At 37.5% G+C, this 17141-nt stretch overlaps 1 protein-coding gene across 2 annotated transcripts in view; it reads right to left on the minus strand.

Moving 5' to 3' along the window:
* Positions 1-17141, minus strand: part of LOC110678020 (latrophilin-like protein LAT-2) — a 378663-nt gene that overhangs the window by 165407 nt on the left and 196115 nt on the right. Inside the window, exon 3 of one of the 2 annotated variants that reach the window (XM_021850387.1) lies at positions 5843-6070. In XM_021850387.1, the coding sequence (XP_021706079.1) occupies positions 5843-6012 (170 nt within the window). In that variant the 5' untranslated portion in view covers positions 6013-6070. Of the gene's footprint in view, positions 1-5842; positions 6097-17141 lie in introns of both variants that reach the window. The other variant, XM_021850388.1, reaches the window with a different exon arrangement.

A 17141-nucleotide genomic window follows, 5' to 3' on the forward strand; every position in this document is an offset into this window, starting at 1 on the left:
AAGTTCGATGAGATGGAAGAAATATTTTTGCCATCAGTCTGTATGGAAACTGCCCCCGTAAACCTTACCAGACTGATAAGAGTGACGATGAATGTTGTGCTACTGTGCATTTCGCGATTATTTATCGCGACGGCGATCTTGAAAACTTCTTGAAATGCGTGTAGATCACCGCAGGTAATTCAAATCGTTCCGGTGTCTTCCTGATTGTCCAAGGCATGATCGCGTAGAAGACACCAAAACGACTTGAAGTACCTGCGGCGATCTACAAGCGTTTTTTTTTTAAGATAGTTGGCGCGAGAATTTTTCGCGCCACGCATAATAAATTTTATGAAGATCTGAGGCGAATACTCTAGTTTGTTGGAATCCAGACGGGGACTACCGAGGCATACTTCGCGTAATTCGCTCAATTCGCTGGTCGCAGGTATTGCTGGTGCTCTTCTTTGTTCAAAATATTTGTTGTTGTTTGATTGTGAAAAGTGCTCAGTCCGTTCTAAGTTTCGTAAGTTTATTCGTTCTTATCGTTGCACGTTGTGAACTCCGGTTAAGTGTCACGAAAAACCAGTAAATTGAATTAAATTACGACTCGGTGATTTTTGGCAATGGCAAAGGACAGAAAATGCAAGCAATGTTCTGATTGTATTGATAGTCGCGCTGATTTCTTCACTGTATGCGAAGGTGACTGCGCTTGCTTCTTCCATGCTGATTGCGTTGGTTTGAAGGAAGGAGATTTTGATACACTCGCACGAACGCAAAATATTATCTGGATGTGTGACGCGTGCATGAGTGTTTTCCGTAAAAAGCGAGATGATGCGCAATCTAATCCAGCTGACGAGAGCGCAAACACGAAGATTACAAAAACGGTAGAGCAAGAAGTGAAAGAGCTGAAGCTTGCAGTAAGCGAAATTTTGGATTCTCTCTCGAAAATGGTACCCGTTGTCCCCCCTATTCCACCTAAGATAGTGCACTCAACACCGATTACGTCATACATGCTGTCGGACGGAATGACTGGAAGTAACGTTGATGTGAGCGATGGCCAAACGACAAACAACGGTAATTTTGGGATCTATCTCTCGAACATCGATCCAAGTGTTACGGAGCGGGATATTCATCGCATGGTATGCAGCGCACTAGACGTTTCTGAAAATGAACCTGTAACTGTGGTAGAGTTAACCAAAAAATGGAAAACCCGAAGTATGTTAGATTTCATATTATTCAAAGTGATTGTTCAAAGTAAATGAAAAAATCGAGCGCTTACTGCTTCGACGTGGCCGGTCAATGTTAGGTTCAGAGAATTTATCAATAGGCAAAACGAAACTTGGCGACCTTGAACTTAAGAGTTAATATGTTATGATGATTCTTGTTTACATGTTATAATGCTTTTGTTTATATGTTATATTGTTTCTGTTGTCGATAAATATTATGTATTATGTAATTGTATTTAAGGAGGTTTTATGAAACGCTATGTTGTTTTGATTGTAATTTTGATGCTCTGTGGAGATTAATGTGATAGATTTGATTGTTCACATAGTTTTAGAATATTCAATAAGACAAAGAATGTCAGTTGAATTACATAATAAACAAATAAACAAATGTTGTTTATTATTGCGCTAGAAAATGTGATGCCAAAGGCTGGGTTTAACAGTCGAGGTATCCAGAAGAAGCTGCGACCAAAATAGTTTCACTCTCTTACCTAATGTACCATGTTCAAAAACATTGATAAGACTGGTAGTCTTTTACGGGCATGGAACGTGGACTATGCCCGACGAGGAACTGACCCAAGTAACCGTACAGCTGTATATAGTTGCATTAATATCACTTTATATGCTACTATAGAATATGGCATATAAAATCATACCGCATTATATGTTTCATTAAATCAGTATTAAAGTGGAAAAGGGCACTATTACAGTTTAAATACGGCTACATTTCCTAGCTCTATGATGGCAATTTCTAAAGCAGTGGTTCTCAACCTTTTCGGAGCCGCGACCCCCTTTGAACCATTATAACAGCTAGAGGACCCCTAAAGATGGATGTTCTTAAAACCAATGTTTACGAACAAACCGAATCTCTCAAAATGCTTTATCTTTTCGGTCGCCACGCGGTTGACCATCGCCAGAAGCACCTGAGAGAAAAAAGAGGTTTTTCTTTCAACTGTGTTGTACAAAATACACAAAACGAATATTGAAGTGTTATCTGATGTACTGGGCAGGCACTCCTACAAATCATGCCTATAATCCACAACATATCTTAAGAAATCGTCAATGCAAGAATCTTCTTTCGGAGGAGTGCACTAAGAATTGAATCAGGAATCTACCTAGTATTTTTACAATAATACGACAAGGAACTTCCAAAAAGGTTCTTGAAAAAATTCAACAATTCATGCAGGGCAAGTAGGAACAACAGAAAGTCGCATGTATGTACGGGTCAGAATAAAGTTAAGAACTTTGACATTTCATGGATCCACTTTGTTGGAAGGAATTTTCGCGGCCGAATCGTTTGAAACTTGGCAATAAGAAGCGCTTGGAAACAACGAATTTTGTGACCAAATATGAGCTCAGCAATTTAAAACAAACCTCGAATTGAATCAAATGTGCAAACAATAAAATACCTCACATACAAACATTTTTAATTCCGCTAATAAATCGTCAAAAATATTCCCAGGAGTTAACTGCAGATTTCGTAGGTTCCTTAGAAGCCAACTTGGGAGAATTGACAAAAAAATTGTTAGGAAATCTCCGAAAACCTTGGATTTCGTCAGTGAGCTGGCAAAATCTACCAAGGATTATGCCACAAATATTACAGAAATTTCCTATGGATATCTCCAAGAATTCATTGTTTTTAATTTCCAAGATCTCACTGGATAGAAATTGAATGGATGTTCAGTAATAGTTGATATGCAATCCTTAACTGACAGGATCACATTGAAGGTATTTCTCAGTACTTTCACAGTTGAAAAAAAAAACAAAATACAAAATTTGAAACTCGATTATAATAGAAGTAGGCCGCCATTGAAATTTGTACTGGGCATCGATGATTGTGGCTAATTCGTCTAACGATTGCGATTTAATGAAAACCACTTGGTTTTGCACTGACATTGCTGAAAAAGTATCAGCATAATTTCTGCATGTAAGCGCAAGTAGTGATACTTTTCTGAATCAATATTACTTAAGATGACTGAGTTTTATCACTTTGAAATTGCAAGCTGCAAAAACAAAATGGCTGTCAGAACGAATGACGGGCTCTTAGCCTTAAGATTCTTCACATTTATTCACCAATCAGGAGACACTTGCTCTCAATGGCTTCGCGGACCCCCTGATAGCTCTTCACGGCCCCCTAGTGGTCCGCGGACCACCGGTTGAGAACCCCTATTCTAAAGTATAGTTACTGTCTGAGACGAGACTCGCGAAGACGGTCTTCTTTTTCTGTGATTGCTGAGTTTTTTTCTTATTCCACTTTGTGTTTATACTAATTATGCGCATGCATTTCAAAACCTCACATGAACCTCTCAGCATAAAATTATTGAGTTTGCATCACATCGAATCATAAATAGCAGTTTGAGTGAAATTTCACGCCAGCAAACGTAGCAGACATTAGAAATAATTAATCTTCTGCTTAGATTTATCTGCAGCTTTGGAAAAAACTGCTCCGCCGACTGAGGTTTTTAATAACAGTTTACTTTGAAAACAATACTTTTCACTTTTTCAGCCATAAAAACGGTGGGCTGCATTTGACGTTTCGTGAGAGGGGAATCTGGGCTGCATATGACGTTGATATTTTTCCTCTTCGCGAGTCTCTCTCAGGTTACTGTCTGTACCGTATAAAAGCTTTAGCCTAAGTGTATTTAATGCATGGGGGAAACCATTATTTTGAGATCAAAATTAGAAACACAAAAATATTTGATCGTTGGGTGCCTGCGTTGCTTTTGTCTGTTTTTATTTTGAGTATGATTCATATGTGTATTTTGCTTAATTGCTTTGCCGGGATTCTAACCTAAATAAATTGAGAGATGTTTTCGATTTTTTTAGGGGCCCAGATAGCCGTAGCGGTAAACGCGCAGCTATTCAGCAAGACCAAGCTGAAGATCGTGGGCTTGAATCCCACCGGTCGAGGATCTATTCGGGTTGGAAATTTTCTCGACTTCCCGGGGCATAGATTATCTTCGTACCTGCCACACGATATACACATGCAAAAATGGTCATTGGCATAGTAAGTTCTCAGTTAATAACTGTGGAAGTGCTTATTAGAACACTAAGCTGAGAAGCAGGCTCTGTCCCAGTGGGGACGTAACACCAGAAAGAAGAAGATGTTTTCGATGACTCGCCGCGCCTATCCTCCGGACCATGAATGATGAATGTCTTGGCCGGGAAAATTGTGCAACTTCAAGCAGCGCCATTTCGTTGCCAGTGGTCAATATTGTCGACTTCACTCCAAGTCGGACCGTCACAAGTGTGCAAGTTCTTTCAAAGTGTGATAGCAGCTCAGGATTACGTCGAATCATGATGATCTTTTAATAAGCGGTTTCTTCACCATCGCTTAAGCCTTAAACCCAGTTTAACTATATGGGTAAACCTGGTTTACGGTTACGTGAAGAAATCGGCCCTAAATGCACTTATTCCTTGTGATTTCAGGAACAAGTGCATCAAATACGTTGAGATGATCCGTTGCAAGCGTGCGCTTTATCACACTTTTTCTGCAATCTTCAAATTTCGAAATAGTCCAATTTGGGGTGAAGTGCGCAATAAATTGGTGGACACGACTGTTGCACTTACAAGTTTACAGCGGCTGTCGATTTGTTTGCTGTTGAGATTTTGTTTTGTTTTCATTGTGTGGGGCTGAAACAGTTGCTCATTTGCACGCTTTATGTATCGTTTTAGCATCTCGCCGCATCGAGTCATCGATAGGCGTGTGGTGTACGCACGGTCCTATCAATCGTAAAGTGTTTGGTTCAATTCCAGGTTGTTGTATTTTTTTTTGCTGTTTTAAATTCTAGCCAAACCTACGAATTTCAACCAGATTTCTTGTGCCGAGTTTTCGTAAGGGATAATTAGGTATTTCTATAGTCTATTTGCCTGAGTGAGGGAAGGATTGACGAAAATGCAGCATTATTGAAGTCTTGCTGTTTTTGTTGCTATGAAGCATTGAGCGGTGACCATATATCACCCATTAATGCACATTGCATTGCAATAGAATAAAAGCGATGATGCATTGCACTCGTTGAATTAAAGTTAAAATACGGTAATACCTTAATTCTTGTGGTTACTTGGGGAGGACCCTCTAAGAGTTTTCGAATGCCGGGTGCTTAGGACGATTTTCGGGGAGGTGCAGTTGACTTCAAGTCCACTTCAAGTTGGGATAAAAAGCCGTTGATGTGCTGCGAGATAGGTGAGTGAACCAAGTAAACTTCGTTTTGACGAATATGGGGCAGAACCCAGGATGAAAAGAACCAAAGCAATGCGACGTCCCACCAAATACTTAAATGGTTGCTCAAAATTCTGCATCCTATTGCAATTTATTTCTAGAGTTTCATTGTGTTATCATCGATATGGTACATCGGTTCATAAAATCTCATCAATCGAAATCAAGGCTTTCATGTGCATGCAAAGTTCTCAACATATCAGCTTGTAGGCATTGCGAGTCAACTTGAACATCTCTGAAAGTTGGTATGATGCAACTGATTCTTCCATTATAATCATATCTTTCATTTACTTACACAGCACTGACTACTTCAAAACAAATTGGCCATATGTAGCAACAACACATACAATCCCAGCCCATATCCTATCCTAATGATCGCACCAAACCTCTCCAAACAACCACATCCTTACTCGCCTCCCCCACTTACCTGTACGTAATGAAGGCAAAAGCCAGCCCCACCAGGCTGACGGAGCTCCCCAGGACCACCCCCAGTGCAATGAGCCCCCCCTGGGAACCCCAGGTCGTGCTCAGCGAACCGTACGAAACGTTGGCCGCCGGTGGAAACCCGTGGATGTGTCCGGTGTAGAGCGTTTCCATGATATGTGCTCAAGCCTGGTCGTCCTTATAGTCTCCTAGCGTCGTCGTCCTCGTCGTCCTACGAACAAGAGGAAAAGGAAAGCACTGTGATAATGAATGGCAAGTTAGCTAATTTGCATAGGGTTTGTATGTGTATTAGGGTGATTCAAGTAACAAAAGAGATTCAAAATCCTACGTCCTTTATCTTGCTTACAATATTTACTATAAAAACAAATCCTGCGAAATTGCTAGTCTTTTTGGTGAGGAGTAAAAGGTGGCCCAAAGATGTTGAAGGGTTTTATGGTAAAAACTAAAAGATTACTTCCAGCATCCGTTCAACTATCATATCAACGATGATGCCTTAAAATGTCACAAAACTTTATCACTCCAGCTTTATTAAAAAAAAAGTTGAATAAACAAATTCATTTTGAGCCTTGTTTGGGGTTTTCGTAGGAGTTTACTGAACGACATTCCCATATGACACTATAAAATTGTCCACAAATGTATGGATAACGCTTATTCTATCCGTCGAATTGTTAAACTCTCTTCTCTATGGCTCGAAAAACAAGTTCAGACATGTAGATAATAAGATTATACTTATATGAAAATATTACCATTTTTAGTCCATATAAACATTGTCATTTATAGTAAAGAGTTTGGCTTCACAAACTTTTTTGTTATTTAAACCGCCCTAATGTATATCATGCCACCACCACAGATCACAGAAGCTACGAGGATGAGTAATTGGTAGTGTAGTTGTTGTTGGGATTGCTTGTTTACTTGCCGTTTGCGCGGTTGTTCGTGACTTGGGAAATCTTCCGGGAGTTGCAAGTTTAATTGCTTTCGCGAGTTTCGTTTCCGCTTCGGAGCGTGGCGGGAGTTTATCGTTTTGGAGTTTGAGGTGGAAATTTCCTAGGTAAATTCATGTGGCGTTTCCGTTGAGCATAGGACTTTTCAACGGTTTTGGGTAAAGAAAGATAAGGGCGGAAGAATTGCACATTATTTACATACGTCCTGATTATCTTGTTCGTGTGCAGGGTATGAACTTATTCAAAGTAGTTTATTTGTCACACTGTAAAAAGCTTTTGGACAAAAGCTAGGAAGTTGCATTTACGTTTTATGTAATGAACAGCGCTTGTAATATAAACTTATAAGTTTACTGAACTGTGCCGATTAAAAGTACTATGCATTAGGCGGAATAATTTCACTCGTATGTGTCCTTTAAATCGATATAGAAATTGCTCACCGTTGGCCATGGCGATATTTAGATATTTATAGTAGAATTAATGTGACAGACCATGCGTCTCCATTGTTTGATGCGAAGAGTTCGGTGACATACTCAAGAGCAGCGTGCTGCCTTTGCCTCTTTGCGAGGGAGCGAAAAAATGTTAAGCAGAGAGGCATTGCCCATTAGTTTTATCTTACTGAAAAGCTGCGCGTTTACCGCTGAGGCTATATGGGTCTCTTAAACATAAAGTTATCACATGAATTTTATTTCCATTATTACCAAATTAGTAAAAAAATGTAATATAAGGAATCGAAATCATTCGACATAATTCTAACTTATAACTATATAACTTTTGACATCAATCACAATTTTAAGACCTGCTCAAATAGGGCACCAGACATCCTTTTAGGAAAACCTTCAGATATTCCTTCAAGAATCACTCTCTAAATATCTCCAGAGGTTCTTCCAGAAAATTCTCCAGGAATTATTTCGAAAATTCCTTCACGAATAATCTCTACCGTAATTCTTACAGCAATTTCTTCACTAGGGCTTTTGCCAGAGATTGCTCCAGGAAGAAATATTGTTTTCCATGATACATTTTAGACCAGTTTTGATAGGGCTCTTGATAGGCTGAATATCTTAGCAATTCCTCCTGGGGTTACTCCAGGGATTCGATAAGCAATTCGTCCTAGGATTCCTGCAAACAATATTTACAGGCATTTACCGTTTTGATTCATATTACGGACACTTAAGGACTCAGGAAAATATAACCCAGCATAGAGCATACAAAATAAATCATTCTGTATGATTCCTTAGCGCTATCGAGCGTCGGAAGCCCTTTTATTTCGAACGGTGGGTGAAGAATACGCTTCCGCAACTTCAATAATTTTAAATAAATCAAAATGTGTGGCCTTTTCATGATTCTTATTCCGGACGCTTCCTCACATTTGCCTCATATTCCGGACACTTTGAATCGAATTCCGGACAGGTCATGATAATCATTAATGGAACAGTCAAATCATCAATCGAAATCGTTAAACCACCAAAGAGACATCTAAGTTAGTTGGGCATTATAAATTTGCAAAGATATTTATGGAAAAAGTTTACTAAAACGAGGCTTGAAATTAAGAACTTTTGAACAGCAAAAATTGAAACATTTCGCGTAAAATGTTTCCCATACAAAGTAGAATGTCCGGAATTTGAAGCTGTCCGTAATATGAATCAGAACGGTAATTTGGTTACCGGCATATCGGTCTATTTTACTTGAAGTAAGAGGGAGCATGGAGAAGAAAGCAATGAATACTAGATGGATAGGTACCGTAAAGGAACGGCGAGAGAAATTGGATTAGATGTTGAAGAGGGCATACCATATAGAACAGTATTACTTGAAACGTCCTTCTTTTTGGCTAACGTCCCCTATGGGAACGGCTTGGCGTGTTGTCGTTGTGTTATTCCTACCAAGACAGCCAAGACATTTACAGATTTCGCTAGGAGTTTCTGCAAGAATGTCTCTAGTGATTACTAAAGTAAATTTTTTACTGGGATTCTTCCAGGAGTTTCTCCCAGAAATCCTCCAAGATCTGTTCCAGGAATTCTTTCAGGAAAGCTGCGGCATTTCTCCAGATAATTTTTAGGCGTTTTTTTCTGGTATTCTTTCAGAGATTCCTCTAGAAAATCAAGGATTCTTGAAGAGAATCTTCAAGACAACACATTTTTTATGAAGGGATTGTGAGAGTATGTTAATGTTCATATCTTCAAGGTTTCCCCCAGGAATTTCTCTAAGAGTTACACTAGGACATTTTGTTTCAATGGTTCCTCAAGATGTTTATCTAGTGATTTCTTCAGAGTTTTCTCTGATGATTCCTCCACGGAAACATACAAAGATATCTCCAAGTAGTCCTCTCAAGATGCTTCCAGGAATTATTCCGAAAATCTATTCTTGGATTCCTCCCGAAATTACTCCAGGGATTCTACCAGGAATTTTTACAGGTCTTTCTCAACCTACAAATTCCTCAAGAATTTCTTGGAGGAATTCTCCCAGAGTTACCACAAGGAAAATCGCGACATGAATTATTTTAATAATTTCTCCAGACTGACTGGGACTCGTTCTGAACCACCAACAGGGATTCCTCTAAGAGTTCTTCTTGAAATTCCTTCAGTGATTCTCCTATGAATTCCTGCAGGAATTGAGTCATACATTATGCTAAGAACTACTTCAGGAATTATATAACGACAATCTCTACAAATATTCCTCCAGTAAATGCATTACATTGATTTTTTTGTTAAATCTCTTCATGGAATCATGGATTTCTCTAGTAAAATCTCTACAGCGATTCCTGCAGGGTTTTCTTCAGCTTTTTCATCAGGAATATAACAAAGGATTGCTTTAAAAAAAATCTTAATGATTTCCTCTACAAATTGTCCAAGGATGGGCTGGTAGACAATCAACTGCACATTTTAATGAAATATGCTTTTCGTCTACGCAGTCTTTATTATAAAAAAAGCCGGTAAAAAAAAAATAAACAGCGGAGCCAAAAAGCAAATTTTATGTTCCAGGGATTTTTTCATGAATTCCTCTAGAGAATTGTTCTAAGAATCCCTTGATTAACTCTTGCAAGAATTACTTCAGACATTTTTCCAGGAATTCAACCGGGGATTCTTCAAGGGATTACTCTATTTTTTTCTAGAATTACAACGCATTTATCCGCATCGACCAAGGAGTGTGGGTTCGATTCCCGCTTCAGTTAGGAAAACTTTCCATCAGGAACGTGTTTCGATTGTGAAATTGGGCGTTGCATGCTAGTCCGTGGTCTGGTGTGGTGCTTCTTTCAAAGGACAAAAGGTCCACTGGAAGCATTTACGTGAAGGTGTTTTTTTAAGGTTTCTCTAGGGATTGCTCCAGGAATCTTTTCAGGACCTCATCTATTTTCTTTCAAACATCTTCTTGAGAAAAGGAGTTCCTAGAGGAATCTTTGAAAAAAATCGCAGATGAAGTTCAGGATGAATTATTTTTCATTTTGATGAAATTTCTGGAGGAATTCATGGGTAAATCTATGTAGGAATTTATAGAGGATTCTCGAAGAATTGCCCGGAGGAGTTTTTGGAGGCCCAGAACGAGTCTCTAAAGAAATTTGAAGGGGAATTCCTGGAAGATTACCTGAAAAAATCCTTAGAAGAATTCATGTAGCGATTTCCTGGATGCATGCCTGAGGGAATTCATAAAGTAAACTTTTGAGGAATCCCTAAAGGAATTCATGAAGTTATTTATTGTAGAATCCCTAGATGAATTTCTCCAGGAGAATTTCGGAAGCGATCCCGGAGGAAGTCTCAGGAATAATTCGTAGAAAAATCTCGAGAAGACTACCCGAGAATATTCTGGAGAAACAAATGGAGAAATTGTTATAAAACATATACCGTTAGTGGTTGGAATAACAAATTTAACGCCAAATAAATATAAAATATAACAAATCCTATTAAAATTATACCAATATGATTACAAAACGTGTTACCGACCTGTCACAACAAAACAACATTTTTGTAAATTTTGTTATTGTTCATAACTTTAGATGTTATTTACAACCAACTTACACATGCAATGTAAGAAATATAACAAATGTCATGTAATTAATCTGATACAAAAAAAATGTGACAAGTTAAGAACAAAGCCATCTTGACAAAGTTATATGAACTTCTGTTAATTTAACAGCTTTTGTTACAATATGTCATAATCTTGTTATGTGATTCTAGACGGGTGTCTGAGAAGCCTGAGTGGCCCAGAAGTAATATCTGAAAAAGTTCCCTGAGGAATCGTTCGAGAAATTCCTGGAGAAATTCTAGTCAAAATTATACTGGAAGAATCACTGGAGACATTCCCGCAGTAAGTCTTGGCGAAATCCCTGTAGAAATATCCCTGCAGAAATTTCTGGAATAATCCTTGGAAAAATCCCTGGAGGAACTTCTGGCAATATTCCTGATGGAATTGTTGGTATTTCTGGAGTTCTATCGGAAACGGTCTGGTAGCGAACAAAATTTGTTTCTTGGAGAAATCTCAGAGTAACCGCTTGTGGAACCCATGGAAAAATAAATGTAAGGATTACAGTAGAGATTATCTTGGATCTTATGGCTCCTGCACATAAGGCTGCAGCACGTGTACAGAATGCAATCAGTGGATTACAACAAAATTGCATCACAATTATATCAAGATTTCTTACAAATATCAAATTTTATTTCATTTTTGTTCATGCATGTTGAGTTTTTACAATGTCCTTACATAATTAAAACAAAATCAGTTATAATAACAAAGGCTATTTCAAATTTGTTTAAATTTATAACATAATTATAAAACAAATCGTGATAAAAAATCTGAGGGAAGTTACTTATTCATGTGCGCTTTAATTCATGTAAAAAACATAACAAATTTTGTTATAATTAAGTCATGAATAATAACAAACTGAGTTATATTTTTGTTAGATTTGAAACATAATAAGTTACATTTTTGTTTAAATTATATTATATATTGCTAAAATTTTGTTTAGTATAGAGGAAATTGTATTGAATTTTTTTGTTATTTTATCTACTACCGACTAGTGGATTACAACAATATTGTAGCACGATCATATCAAGATTTATTACAAATATCAAATTTTGTTTCATGTTTACTTAGAAGTACTTTGAATTCATGGAAGAAATTTAATCATAATTGAAACAAAACCATATTAACAAAAGCTGCTTCAAATTTGTTACTAGTTAGAACATAATTATAACACATTTTTCATAATATTTGTGAGAGCAATTGCTTATAACAAATTTTGCTATAATTCAGGAATGGAAAAAAACAAAATGAGTTATATTAGGGTTTGATTCGAAACATAATGAGTTAAACTTTTGTTTGAATTATAACATATTTTGTTTCAGTTTAGTTTAGTTTAGAGAAAATTGTGTTATAATTTTTATTATTTTAACTACTAATCATTAAAGATTATAACATACTTTTTTAGAAAAAAACGCGCTAACGGAATAGCAAAATCTGTTTCAACTCTGTTGTAATCCACTAGTCAGGTTACTCTTGCTTTTACTGTATACCTCCCTTGTTCTCCGGTCCGTTCAAAATCCAGTTATGCTGAGTTGACTGTATAATCTTTTTTTTTTTGCTAATTTGGCCGAAACGGAAATGATATTCTAATATAATATTTTTATGTTTGGGAAGCCCAGCGGTAAACACGCAGCTTCTCAGTTAGACCAAACTAAGGGGCATGGGTTCGAATCCCACCGGACGAGGATCTTTCCGGGTTGTAAATTTTTTCGACTTCCCAGGCATACAATATCATCGTGCTTGCCAAGCGATATACATAGGCAAAAATAGTAAGATGGCAAACCTCTCCGTTAATAAATGCTGAGAAGCAGGCTCTGTTCCACTAGGTGCGTAATGCCAGGTATATGGCATGGTGTCCATTTACATCTGGATGAAAAATCATGTATTTTGAGCCGTCGCATGATGGCACTATATGATGGTCTGAAAATGTCCACATCACACCCTAGCGGAACCGGTTCCGAAATACTCCGAAATACCGGCCAAATCTAAATGTTGGTCCTCTTGGTGCTCTTGTAAATCGGAATGAAAAACCATGAAATTCGAACCGTCGTTATATACATGTGTATGAACTGCTGAATATGATATAAGCCAGTTCCTTCTGAAACAGGTTCCAGGTTCCCTTGTGCCCTTGTGCCCAGAATGGCCATACTGACAAACAATTTCCAGGGTTCCATTCTTGAGTTCCATATCTTTCATATAAAGCTAAAAGAACGAAAATCGGTTAAGAAATGGATTTTTGAGAGCGTTTTAAAGCCATGGGTCATTTTTGACCCTTAATGCATAATGTGTCACTTTTTTGTAGCGCCGCTCCTAGAGGTCGCTGAAAGCTTCTTTTAGCATGAAAATGTTCGTTTTCAAAAGTTAGGAAAAGTCAGTAAATTTCAGATTTATATCTCTTTTCTCTACAAAGTTACAGCTAATTTACCGTGCTGATTGGCCAAAAATGACCCCAATGCATAACGAAGGTTAAACGAAGTTACACAAAATTGAGTACACAAACGAGCTCTTCTGGGCCTGCACATCGTGTGTGTCATTTGAACACTATTCTAAGTATTTCTGTGTGTCGTAAAACTTGAACAAATAAAGTAGAAATCAACAAAACATCGATATTTCAGGATGTGTGAAAAAAACCATATGTGTAATTATTCTAAGGATCGCAATATTATGTAACTATGTGAAGAGAGTGAGAGGGAATATTATTCTCTCCAAAAAACTGATACAAAATAAGGCACTTTTGGATTCATACAGTCTTCTTTTTTATTTGACATTACATTCACGCTAGGACAAAATCTGATTCTCAGCCTATGGTAACTATTAAAACATCCTAAGCTTCAGGAATTCAAAAAGTACAATGGACCAATGAACGAGTTCACTAATCTGACGTTTGAGCGGTGCCAAATTCACTCGTTCCCATGGACCGATGCACGAGTTCACTAATTTGACATTTGAGCGGTGCCGAACTCACTGGTTTCCATGGCCACATAAATAACACGGCACCGCTAAAACGTCAAATAATGAACTCGTGCATTGGTTCATAGTCACGTAAATGACATGGCACCGCTCAAACGTCAAATAGTGAGCTAGTGCATCGGTCCATAACGAAAACTAAAGGACCGACCGAGAAACAAATCAAGCACTGGTTTGGTTTTGCTTAGTAACAGCGGACATTATTACAAGGCTAAGCTTGAAAATAGAAAGTTGAGGAAGCATCACTTTAATAGAACCAATGTAAGTATTGTACATCATGTGAACATGAACATTTGTGTAACCCTCCATTAAAACAATATTAGGCAGTTCATGATTTTCTTGTACTCCATTGTTACGCGTGACTCCAAAATTAATAAAATATTTGAGGCTTGTAGGGCCTTCCTTAGCCGAGCGGTTAGAGTCCGCGGCTACAAATCAAAAACATGCTGAAGGTGTCAGGATTCGATTCCCGGTCGGTCCAGGATCTTTTCGTAATGGAAATTTCCTTGACTTCTCTGGGCATAGAGTATCATCGAACCTGCCACACGATATACGAATGTGAAAATGGCAACTTTGGCAAAGAAAGCTCTCAGTTAATAACTATGGACATAATCATAAGAACACTAAGCTGAGAAAGTGGGGACGTAATATCAAGAAGAAGAACGAGAAGAAGAGGCTTGTGGATTTTGTTATGAGCAATGTGCCATGAAATGTCATCAATACTGATATTTTAATTGTTTTTACTCGTTCTGCAAACGCTTCATCTCAAAATTAAATTAAAAAATCAATGATCAGCTGATTAAGAATTCTCAATAATATATCAGGATGCTTCCGAGGCCTTGTTGAGTTTCACAACTTTTTTGTTTAAGGATCAATCCCCTGAATACATTCGCAAAACGACTAAATCTCAAAGAGCACATTCGTAAAATAAAACATTCACGTTTGTCAAAACCTTCACACTCGCTTCCGAAAAAATAACCGATTTGATAAAAAGCCGGAACCCACCATAAGCACTTTATGGGTTCCTTAATCTTTTTCTTTTTGTGAAAAGCTCTCATCATCAGCTCGACCATAATCTGGCTCTTCCGCCGTCGTAGCCGAAAGAGACAAGGCGGAAAAGTGAAACAAGTTTATATCCTCTCGTGACGTCGTTCGGCGCCGCGGTCTACATCATCATTTCGCTGCACGTGTAACTCAACCCACCCGCAACCCGACATCCAAAGTCGAATCGAGTCGAGTACCTACCCCGCTCGCAAACAAGAAACGAATAAAACGAAGTAAGAAGCGCACTATCTAGGGGAAGATGGTTCTAAATGCTAACTTAAATTCAATGGCAGTTTAAGGAGAGATTACAAAGTTTTACCAGGAACTTGTAACATACCACAGTAGGCCATTTACCAAATCAAATATTTTTCCAGAAAAAAAACAGTTCATTTGACGAAAAATATTGATTTTATTGAAGCATTTAAAACAAGTAGGGTCAGTGTACACAGCTAAGAACAAAATTTGTTAATGAGCAATTCTCGCTGAAACCAGGCCGCCATTGGCACACATCGTTAGAATTCCAATTTTATGTCACTGATCGCTAGTATATGCTAAAACTAATGGGTGGTCTTGAAGCACTGACAAGGGAAGGTCACGATGGTGTTACACGGGGTTTTCAACCGGACTATTTTTCTTAAATTCTACATGTCCAAATATGAAAAAAAAAACCAAAGCCTTTCGGGTGATGGTGGTGGTGTAGCCAGGAGGGGCTTTGAAAGTGGCAATTTTGTAAGTACCGTTTTGTCTCAAATTCCGAACAGACCCATATTCCGAACACTCGGTCTTTGTATGACGGTTTGGTTAATATGTATCGCTGAAATATATCATCAAATTACCAGGAAATGACAGTCAATTGCAATTCGATTTCAATGTATTCCAACCTATTTTAAACTTTAGGAGTAGTGATGATTCTATAGTTCGAGATCAATAGACCTAGCTCAGATTAATTTATTTGCAAAATTATTTATTTGAAAATGATTTATTTGTGCTGTTCGGAATTTGAACCAAGGTGTTCGGAATGTGAGACAGAGAACACAATGTTTGGCATTTGAATCGAAATGCTTTTCTATACTTATACGTTAAAACAATACTGATTAAGTTTAAATAAACAATTTTATCAGCACCCAACAGATAACAGTAAGATTTTTTTTAAGAAATTATTTTTTTTTCACACATATCAGCTAATTCATACCTATCGGATGCATTTCAAGTCACTGTTGGCTTTAAGTGTTCGAAATATGAGTCAAAATGGTATATAATTGTCACAAACGCCCCTCATCCATGAGCGCAACTCCTACTCAGCGTACCGGTTTAGATTGACGTATAACAGACAGATCGAGATTAGCTGTTATATGGTGTAGATAAAAGAAGGAAAATAGTCAAAAATACGGAATTTATCCACGCCGATACGAGTGATCAAAGCTAAATTGATTTTTTAAAGTGCTAATAGCTTTTGAATTTGTTAATTACTTAATACTAAGGTTGTTACTCTACTTACTTGCCAAGGTATAAATTTATATATCCGTGTAATTGATCATGCAGCTAAATTGACCTATTTACAAAAACTTCCTCTAGGTTATATTGAATTGTAGCTGAGAGAATGAATTAGTTTCTGCATTCAATCCGGTTTATTACGGTAATTTGAGATGATAGTTGTTTGTACTCCATACAATAATGTGAATTCGATAACCCTAGATATCCCTGAAAGTCACATTTGATCAATACATTTCCGGATTAGAAGCTAGAAGAATTTACAAAACGTAAGGTCTGTATTGAAATTTTATCAGAATTCATGATTTCAGGAAACTTTAACGCTGGTAATAATAAAACTTGTTCAACACTACGGAACACTCTATTTTTCCGTTGCCTTCGCAACAATAATATTATTAAGCTAATTGAAACTTTGGCAAAAAAAATTTTTCAGTATTTATTGTGATGGTAGAGAACTGAATTGACATTAATGTATGTTTGAAATGTATTTTTGCATACCATAGGCGCAACCAGGATGGGTTCTTCTTGGCATACTATTCCAATAAAAACCAAATTTGTTTTGGTGTCCATATTCCGTGCACTTATAATTTTCTTATTTCGTTGATAGAAGACGAGAATTTTTTTCTCAATAGTGCAGTCAGAAAGATATTGTAATGGGGCTAGTAGTCAAATGTAGATAATATGGAGATATGAACCGTACTGACAAGAAATGCTGCATAGGAAACTTCCAAAGTTAATTATGGGATTGTTTTTAAAGATTGCAAACGGAAACATATGGAGAATTGACAAAAATGCTGGGATATGAAACAGTAGTGTAGCATCAATGAA

Source organism: Aedes aegypti, chromosome 3 (genome assembly GCF_002204515.2).
Source record: "Aedes aegypti strain LVP_AGWG chromosome 3, AaegL5.0 Primary Assembly, whole genome shotgun sequence".
In the NCBI taxonomy this organism is placed as follows: Eukaryota; Metazoa; Arthropoda; class Insecta; order Diptera; family Culicidae; genus Aedes; species Aedes aegypti.